This window comes from Delphinus delphis, chromosome 20, assembly GCF_949987515.2.
Source record: "Delphinus delphis chromosome 20, mDelDel1.2, whole genome shotgun sequence".
In the NCBI taxonomy this organism is placed as follows: Eukaryota; Metazoa; Chordata; class Mammalia; order Artiodactyla; family Delphinidae; genus Delphinus; species Delphinus delphis.
In genome coordinates, this window is record NC_082702.1 from 8,920,086 (window position 1) to 8,929,924 (window position 9,839).

A 9,839-nucleotide genomic window follows, 5' to 3' on the forward strand; every position below is an offset into this window, starting at 1 on the left:
GTGGTTCACAGTAGGGTTCGTGCTCCTGTGTGAATCTAATGCCCACGCTGATCTGACAGGAGGCCGAGCTCAGGCAGGAACGCGAGCAACGGGGAGCGACTGTAAATACTGACGAAGCTTTGCTTCGCTTGCCCGCCTCTCACCTGCTGTGTGGCCCGGTTCCTAACAGGCCACAGACCAGTACCAGTCCGTGGCCCGGGCGTTGGGTACCACTGCTGTAAGGGCCTTGGGATATTGAAGAGCTCTCCTCAGCAAATTCAGCTCTCAGCCCCGGAGGAGTGCATTCCAACCCGCCTCCTCCCCTGTCCTTACTCTCACTGTTTTGTCCTTCTGGCCCGCAGATGTTGGCTGATGATGCAGAGGCAGGCGCTGAGGATGAGAAGGAAGTTGAGGAGCTGAAGAAGCAGGGCATCAACCCCCTGCCCAAACCTCCCCCTGGCGTGGGCCTCCTGCCCACCCCGCCCCGCCCACCTGGCCCTCCGGCCCCGACCTCTCCGAATGGCCGGCCCATGCAGGGTGGCCCCCCGCCCCCGCCCCCGCCCCCGCCTCCGCCCCCTGGCCCCCCTCAGCTGCCCATGCCCGTGCATGAGCCGCTGTCCCCACAGCAGCTGCAGCAGCAGCAGGACATGTACAACAAGAAGATCCCCTCCTTGTTTGAGATCGTGGTGCGGCCCACAGGACAGCTGGCTGAGAAACTGGGTGTGAGGTGAGTGCCTGGGGGCTTTTCTGGGCTCAGCCAGGCTCCTTTGTGCCAGGGCCCTGTGGCCTGGAACCTAACCAGGCCAGCATCCTGCCTCTCTCCAAAGCCCTCAGTGGCCTGGTCTGGAGCCCTCTGTTGCTCAACCATGAGCAGGCCTCTGTGTCTCCTCAGGGATGTGGCTGCCACCCTTCCTCTGCAGCCCTGCTCACGGGCACCATTTTCTCCTTCCAGGTTCCCTGGACCCGGAGGACCCCCAGGACCGATGGGCCCCGGGCCCAACATGGGACCCCCGGGGCCGATGGGGGCCCCGATGCATCCTGACATGCATCCCGACATGCACCCGGACATGCACCCTGACATGCATCCGGACATGCACCCTGACATGCCAATGGGCCCTGGCATGAATCCTGGCCCGCCCATGGGACCTGGCGGCCCTCCAATGATGCCCTATGGTCCTGGAGACTCCCCACATTCTGGAATGATGCCCCCCATCCCACCAGCCCAGAACTTCTATGAAAACTTTTACCAGCAGCAAGAGGGCATGGAGATGGAGCCAGGACTCATTGGGGACGCAGGTATGCAGGGCTCAGGGTGGGGGCCAGCCGGGGCTGCTGGGGTCTGCACAGTGGAATGTAGTCAGGAAGATTTGGTTTTTCTTCCTTGGTCTGAGTCTTTGAAAACATGAATCCAACTCCATCTCTGTCCCATGAGTGGTTGAACGTTTTCAGTGACGTGGGATTCACTACCCTGTTGAGTCTAGGAGGAGTGTTATGATTACCATCACTATAACTTATTTAATTTCTGTAAGTTTTGCTTGGTGTGTGTGGAGTGGGAGCTTGGGAAGTTAGAGGGATGGGTGTGGAATGGTGTTGAACTTCAAGGCTGAGGTGCCCTCAACCAAAGCGGCCTCCTTCTGGGGTGGTTCTTGGCTTGGAGCTGCCTTGCGACTCTGCTTGTTCTGTCCCCACACTGACCATCTTCCTTCCTCCTTTCCTTCCTTTCTTACAAAACGAGAACATGTGTTGGTAACAAACTAAACGTCCGACAGTTGGGTGCTTGGATGACAGTGCCGCATCAGTAGGAGGCGGTGTGCAGCCCTCAGAAGGATGAGATGTGTCATTGCTGCCAGGGGCCAGGCGTGCTTCTAGGCGTGGGGTCAGAGCAAGCAAAGCACGTAGTCCTTGCCTTAACTGCATTTGAGTGGAGGGAAACCGACAGGAAATGTGTAAACAAGGTCGTCAGCTCGTTTCGGCATTGGTCATTGCTGGCGGTGAAATGGGGCACCGTGTGAGGGTGATGGGTGGAGGCCGGGCCTGCTGGGTGCGTCACAGCCAGCAGAGGCCTGTCTGAGAGGTGAAGGCGGGGAGGGAGTCGTGGGCTTGGCTTAGGTGGCAGCTGCAGCAGGTACGGAGGCCTCAGCCAGTCACCTTGTTTGTGGAAAACAAAGGTGTCCGTGTGGCTTGGAAAGGGAGGACAGGGGAGAGAGAGAAGTCCCAGCACACAGGACCCTGCGGGCCATGGCGAGGTGGACTCGGTGGAAGAGTGACGGGGATAGTGGAGGAACACAAGGGCGATGGATGCTAGTAGGGGCCGGAGGGGAATCTTGGAAGCATGTGGGCTGCCCTTGAGTCGCCCTGGGCAGAGGTGAGGTGGGTGGCAGCCGGGAGAGGACAGGGAGCAGCAGGGCTAGGTTTAGAGTGGAGCCATAGGGCCAACGTGACAGGGTGGCAGGGGCGGGTGGGGGTGCCAGCTGCGGGGCAGAGGCGCTCTGGGTGTTCATGCCGAGCCAGGTTGGGGCAGGGCAGCACTTCTGCTTTGGCCACATTAAGCACGAGGTGCCCGTTTGACAGCCATGCAGACGTCAGGAAGCTGACCAGGCTGGAGGTCAGTGTGAGAGTCTTTGGCATCTCAATAGTGTTCAAAGGCATGAGAGCAGGTGTTTGGGGCAGGGTGCTTGTTCTCAAGTGAGAAAAGCAGGCGACCTGAGGGGGCTTCCTCCCCCTTTAAACAACGTGTATGAAACATGCATGGAAAAGGTCTGGGTGGGGAAGAAAACCCGAAAGTCTGTCGAGCTGATAACAGTTGGTATCTCTGGAGTAATTCACTCTAATGCCCATATCATGAAATCTACCTTTTTAGTACTATTCAGTTGTTTTTAATATATTGAAAATAGCAGAACCGTCAAGTAATTCACTCTTGAATTCCGTGCAAGGGGGGCTGGGTGGGACTGTTGTTTAAGGAGTGTCCCCAGCTCCGAGCCAGGGTGTGGCTCAGAGCAGACTCGCCCATCAAGTTCACATGTTATGAAGTTCAGGGGCTAGAAGAAAGTGACCTTTCACTTTTTGCTTTATACACTTTGTGTATGACATATTTGCATATTTAATCACTTTAATCCTGAAAGTTTCCTTTAAGTTACAGATGCACTCTCTTGGTAGCGCTGGCCACGTTTTGGCTGCTCAGTAGGGGAGCCACATCACACGGTGCAGATAGGGGATATTTCAGCCTTGCAGAACGTTCGCGTGCACACACACAAGTCTCCGGGCGTGTCGTTGAAGATCTGCCCACGGTGTTCCCCTCATCTTTGGCTCTGACTTGGGTAGCATTTGTGAAGGGAGGTGGCTAATGCCGGGCGCCTGCCCGCCCTTCAAGAATGAAGGCAAGCCCTTCCGCCTTGTGCTTCCTAGATGCTGTATGGGAGAAACACCCCCACACCCCGTCCCTTTAAATGCAGCAGCACGCTCATAAAAGTTTGTGGAGTTAGGAACCCATAAAGGGAGGAGGAATCACCCGTCAGCCTCTGGGTGGACATGTAGCCATAGCAACATTGTGGTGTATTTTCTTCTCTTCTTTACTAGTCTTTGTTTACCATGGTTGAACTCATATTCTGAGCTTACTGAGAGATTAGGGTGTGTTTTTCTTTATTGATTATTTATTTATTTATTTAAAGAAATCATAAAATTAATGCTCATCAAGAGTAATTAAGACAGATCAGAAATGTGTGGAGTAAAAAGTGAAAGATCCCGCAGCCCCTCTCTCCTGTTCTCATCCCCAGAGGGACTGTTTTCTGTCTGTCTTTTCAAAGCCTTTTCTTCGTGTTTTACAAACATCCGTACGATGTTCCGTCCTGTTTTCACCTCATGAGCATTTGCCCATGTCACTAAGCCTCACCGTGAACCCCATTCTCAGTGGCTGCATCCTAGGTGGGACCCTCCCTGCCCCCCATTGGCTGCTCCGTCCTGCGCTGCTGGGCTTTCCGTGGGGCCCCTCCTGGGGAGGGTAGGAAGGGACGGGCTACACATTCTCACCCATCGCCATCAGGGGGTGGTTTTCCAGTTAAGGGCACGGGTGGGTCGGAGTTGGTGCCGTGAGGCCCTTCCCGACATGAACCCTCGGTTCTTCCCTGCCACAGAGGACTACGGGCACTACGAAGAGCTGCCGGGGGAGCCTGGGGAGCACCTCTTCCCCGAGCACCCTCTGGAGCCTGACAGCTTCCCTGAGGGAGGGCCCCCAGGCCGGCCGAAGCCGGGCGCCGGTGTCCCTGACTTCCTGCCCTCGGCCCAGAGGGCCCTGTACCTGAGGATCCAGCAGAAGCAGCAGGAGGAGGAGGAGAGAGCGAGGAGGCTGGCTGAGCGCAGCAAGCAGGACCGGGAGAGTGAGGAAGGCATGTGTCCTCCCCAGGGGCAGGGGCTTCCCTGACGGGCGCAGCCCCCCGGGCCGCCGTGCAGGGCAGAGGTGGGGAGCACCTAGGTCGGGTTTTGTGTCAGAAAGGGACCTGTGGCCGGGGAGGACCCTTGCCCAGGGCTGTGAAGCTGCTGGGGCTGCTGCATGTCCCTGAGAAAATTAGAAGTCGGGGCTGCCCTTCTGTGTCGTGGGGTTCGGGAGAAACCCTGATCCCATTGAGGAGGGAGGTGGGCTGGTCCCTGGAGGAGACAGCAGGCAATAGGGTTCACCCCCTGCACCCTTACAGAGGAGGCTGTAGGGAGATTCTCAATCCCCCTTTCCCAGATCATGTTCTCGGGAAGCCAACAGATGAGAGCTAGTCATCGACATAAACCAGTAATGATCACAGGCACAGCTGCCAAGTCTCAGGTGCTGTGCAGTGACCTGATGGTATCCACCCCAGGGTGAAAGGGGGCGGACAGAAACGGTATGTAGAACCTGAAGCCAGAGGCCATGGGTGGCTCTGACCAGAGCTGAGGAGCAAGTGGGACAGTGAGAACAGGGGACAGCCGCCTCCCCTAGGGGCTCCGGTTGCACCTGCCTAGAAAGTTGGACATGGGCTAGCTTCTGAGTCTGCCCACCTGGCCCCGCCTCTTATCAGCTGGTGACTGCCCTGCCCTGGGTCGCGGAAACGTTTTGAGGGGCCTGGGAGGCACGTGTCTGTGAGCCCCAAGCGCAGTGAGAGCCAAGGCAGCAGTAGCTGCTCACAGGCACTCAGAGCCAGGCCTGCCGTGCTGGGGCCTGAACCTGCTCAGGAGGTGAGGAGGTGGCGGCAGAGCCCTGGACTCGGAGTCTGAGCTCAACCCTGGCTCCGTCCCCTATCTTATGGCACTGTCTGTGCCTCTGTTTTTCTTATCTGTCAAATGGGCGTGATGATAACGCTATATCCTGGGTGTTTGTGACAAATAAGACAAAGTACTTAGAATGGTGCCTGTACGGGGAAAGGTCCATAAACGATAGCCAGAGACCTGCCAAGCTCGGTGCTTGGCCTGCCTGAGCTCACTGGCTCTTCGTGGCATCCTGTGCTGGGGATGGGGTGTTGTAAGAGAGGAGAAACTGAGGTTCTGAGAGGTAAGAGGCAGGGGAGTGGGCTGCCATGGGATCCAAAGAGGACTGGTGGCAGATGTGGTGGCCACTCACCCTCTCCCTGCTCCTTTCTGCTTTTTCTCAGGTGACACTGGAAACTGGTACTCAAGTGATGAGGATGAGGGTGGGAACAGCGTCACCTCCATCCTGAAGACCCTGAGGCAGCAGACGTCTAGCCGACCCCAGGCTTCTGTCGGGGAGCTGAGCAGCACTGGGCTGGGGGACCCCCGCCTCCAGAAGGGACACCCCACGGGAGGGCGGCTGGCTGACCCCCGCCTCAGCCGGGACCCCAGACTTAGCCGCCACGTCGAGGCTTCCAGCAGTTCAGGCCCAGGTGACACAGGACCCTCTGACCCTCGACTGGCTCGCTCCCTGTCTACCCCCAAGCCCGAAGGCGGCCTTCATTCCAGCCCCGCAGGCCCCAGTGGCTCCAAGGGGTCTGGACCACCCCCTGCAGAAGAGGAGGAAGGGGAACGGGCCCTTCGGGAGAAGGCTGTGAACATTCCCCTGGACCCCCTCCCTGGGCACCCACTGCGGGACCCGCGCTCGCAGCTGCAGCAGTTCAGCCACATCAAGAAGGATGTGACCCTGAGCAAGCCGAGCTTTGCCCGCACTGTGCTCTGGAACCCTGAGGACCTGATCCCCCTGCCCATCCCCAAGCAGGATGCAGTGCCCCCCGTCCCTGCGGCCCTGCAGTCCCTGCCTGCCCTGGATCCCAGGCTGCACCGCACCACCACCTCGGGCCCCCCCAACCCCCGGCAGCGCCCAGGCACCTCTACAGATCCCAGCACATCTGGCTCTAGCCTGCCTGACTTTGAGCTCCTCTCTCGCATCCTCAAGACTGTCAATGCCACTGGCCCCTCGGCAGCCCCTGGCCCCGGTGACAAGCCCAGTGACCCTCGAGTGCGGAAGACACCCACTGACCCCCGGCTGCAGAAACCAGCAGACTCTGCTGCCTCCTCCCGGGCAGCCAAGCCTGGCCCCACCGAAGCGCCCTCTCCAGCTGCCAGCCCCAGCGGGGAGTCCTCCCCGCCAGCCACCGCCCCCTATGACCCCCGCGTGCTGGCAGCCGGCGGCCTGGGCCAGGGCAGCGGGAGCGGGCAGAGCAGCGTGCTGAGCGGCATCAGCCTCTACGACCCCAGGACTCCCAACACGGGTGGCAAAGCTGCAGAGCCGGCCGCTGATGCAGGCACGCAGCCCAAGGGCCCTGAGGGCAACGGCAAGAGCTCCGCCACCAAGGCCAAGGAGCCCCCATTTGTCCGCAAGTCTGCCCTGGAACAGCCTGAATCGGGGAAGTCTGGGGCAGATGGGGCCGCAGTCACGGCCACAGACAGGTACAACAGTTATAACCGGCCCCGGCCCAAGGCCGCTGCGGCCCCCGCCGCTGCCACGGGCGCCCCGCCAGCAGAGGGCGTCCCGCCCCAGCCCGGCGTGCACAACCTCCCGGTGCCCACCCTCTTCGGGACCGTGAAACAGGCACCCAAGACGGGCTCCGGAAGCCCATTTGCTGGCAACAGCCCGGCCCAAGAGGGTGAGCAGGACGCTGGGTCCCTGAAAGATGTTTTTAAAGGCTTTGACCCCACTGCCTCCCCCTTTTGCCAGTAGTGTTAAGCCGGAGTCGAGCGCTCCCTGCACCCCACCCTTCCCAGGGCAATATTTAAGGGCAGCAACCAGAGTTGGGGACTTGGGGGGAGGGGGGAGGGGGTCTGGGTGTTCTTTCTTTTCTTTTTTCCTATTCTTTTTTCTTTTCTTCCCCCACCCTCCTTTTTTTTTTAAAGTAGTACTTTCTTTGAAACATATAAATTGTATATAACTATCTTTAACTTCTGGTCAGTGCTGCGGGGCTCCTAGGCTCCCGCCAAGAAAACCTACATGTGCATGTGTACAGTTGCGAGTCCCCTGGGCCTCAGCCCCAGCTGGCACTCCGCCTGGCCTGGCCAGGCCTGATTTTCAGGGACTTCTTAAAGGCTGGGGCCCCAGTTTGGTGGCTGGGGGTCTGGTGGGTTTTCTGGGCAGAGCTTGGCCCCTCCCCCCCATCCTACCCCCCCCCCCCTCCCAGGACAAAGGGAACAGCAGGCGTCGAGAAGGCACTGAGCACTGCTCACCCTGTGGTGCATGAGCAAGAAGAGACGGAGCCGAGATGGTGGGAAGGACCCGCATGGAAGCAGGTCTAGGCATTTCTGCGTCTCCTCTGCAGTGTGCAGGCCATGATGACCCGCTTCAGGGGCCAGCGGAAGTGAGAAAGTGTCAAGACAGAAGGAAAAGAGAAAGAGCCTTCGGAAGCTGCCTGGGCCGGGAGAAACAAAGTCCTTTTCCACTGCTGTCTCATCTGGATTCACACACCGGCCTCCCTGCCATCCTCCGTCCAGAGTTCATCCCAGAGCAAACCGGCGCTCTCCAGCCTGCGACAGGAGACTCCGGGTGAGAAATGGACCTGGAGTCGGCAAGGCTGGTGTGGCCAGGAGCTGCCTGCGAGAGGCAGAGCACGCGCTTTCCGTCAGCTTAGCCCATCCCGTCCTGTCGTGTCCCGGCCGTGCCTTTCCCCCTCGTGCTGGGCTCTGTCCTGGGCTCAGAAGGCAAAGTGCCCAGTGAGCCGGCCCCGGCCCTCTGGGGACAGCTCAAGGATCCATGGCACGGCCACGCCATCAGGCTCCTGACAGAGGGATCCCTGGGTGGTTCTCGGCAAAGTGTTTTGCTTTCTCCGCTTTCTTCACATCTCCTTGCACCATATTTTTAGGGCCTGTGGTTTTGGTGTGTTTGGTTTTCTTCCAAGCTGACAGGTGCATGGGTTCGAGGCGTGTACAGGGTTGGATTTGTGGATACTTCCGGGAGGGGGCCTGAGGACACGGTGGGAGACTAGCCAGGGCAGGGTGTGGGCTACTGGGCCCTCTCCAGGAGAGGGACTGGGACCCCCACTGTGGGCAGGGGCCATGGGACCGAAAGCCTGTATCCTGCTCTCCTCATCCGGCTGAGCCGGGAAGGGAGCATAGATGCCTGCCCGGGCTCCGCCTGACCTCCCCCAAGACCCTGGCTGAGGTCCCATCCTGTCCACAGAGCCCCAGAGAAGGCCTACCCCGTGGACGTGGCCTGAGGGGAACCGGCGAGGCTTGTGCGGCCGGGGCTCCCTCCCGCCTGTGTGCCGCTACTGGCCGGCCGTCTCCTGCCTTTTTCCTCCTCATCCCACCGTCTCAACCACCTCGCTTAAGGGCCCTGACTCTTTCTTACTAATAATGAGGAAACATGGTGTCCCAGCCAAAGGGTTCCCCCTCCCACCTCCTCGGGGTAGGAGGTTAAAGAGGGTTCAATACCAAACGCCCTGCCCCAGAAGAGAAATAGTCTTTGAGTTTGGGGCCGGAAGCAAGGGCGGGAGAGGCAGTGCGCCATGATCAGGTTGGTTTGGTTTGTCTTTGTGTCTTTTTGTTTTGTTTTAAACAATCATCAGTGAGATTTTTCTTCAGCCACCAGTGTTGGCCTTGAAGCAGAGGGCTGCAGCCCGTAGTGTTTGTAAAATAAGAAAGAATACACAGTGTGGCTGTGGTTGGGTTTTTTTTTCCCTCCTTTGAGAATTTTTTTTATAAAAGCAAAATTAAATACTTTTTTAAAACTGAAATCTGTGGATGAAATAGAAGCTGGAACCCACCTCTTGGAATATTCAGCCTAAGAACCTCATGGGACTATGAATTCACCTGAAATTTTCATTTGCCATCAGGCTGAGCTTTTAAAGAAAAATTGTTCTCTAACCAGGATTGTAACAAAAGTGTAAATACTATTTCAGAGTTGAAAGTTGATGGTGCAAATATGTATATAACGTACTGTATTTTTACAATGATCGTCGCATGACTCTATTCCACCCCTTTTTGTACTCCATATCTGTCTTCCAGAAACGTCACCTGCCCTTTCTCCTGTGGTCTCTTAATCCAATAATTGTATTACTGCCATTAAAGGATGCAGTTATTTTAAAAAGCCTGTGGGTCTTGTTTCTCCGTGCTGCCCCCACCATCCCTTGTCCCAGAAATGACAGGGCGGGGGTGAAACCTTGAAACCAGGGTCTCTTCTGGGTGGCCAGTCCCAGGGTGACATTCATGATGACACTGTGGGAATGGTGCCTCCCAACAGCTCCAGCTTCCCTTAGCGGCTGACAAGCTGACGACTGCATTCCACAGTTCTTGAGCTCTGGCTCCGGGCCAGTCTCGGCCTTTAAGGACACAGGTGGCCCACACAGGCATGGTCCTGCCCACCGCACAGATCACAGAAGAGGCCAGTGATGAACTCAGGACAACTGGGCTGGCTGCTAAGGATGAGAAACGGGAGCCCTCTAACTGCTGTAGACTGT

General features: G+C 57.9%; 1 protein-coding gene across 2 annotated transcripts in view; it reads left to right on the forward strand.

Annotated features, from left to right (window-relative positions):
* ZC3H4 (zinc finger CCCH-type containing 4) overlaps positions 1-9,451 on the forward strand; it is a 43,731-nt gene extending 34,280 nt beyond the window's left edge. For both annotated transcript variants that reach the window (XM_060000682.1, XM_060000683.1), the window contains 4 exons: positions 342-706; positions 932-1,275; positions 4,110-4,361; positions 5,592-9,451. In XM_060000682.1, the coding sequence (XP_059856665.1) occupies positions 342-706; positions 932-1,275; positions 4,110-4,361; positions 5,592-7,111 (2,481 nt within the window). In that variant the 3' untranslated portion in view covers positions 7,112-9,451. The remainder of the gene's footprint in view (positions 1-341; positions 707-931; positions 1,276-4,109; positions 4,362-5,591) is intronic.
* The last annotated feature ends 388 nt before the right edge of the window (positions 9,452-9,839 follow it).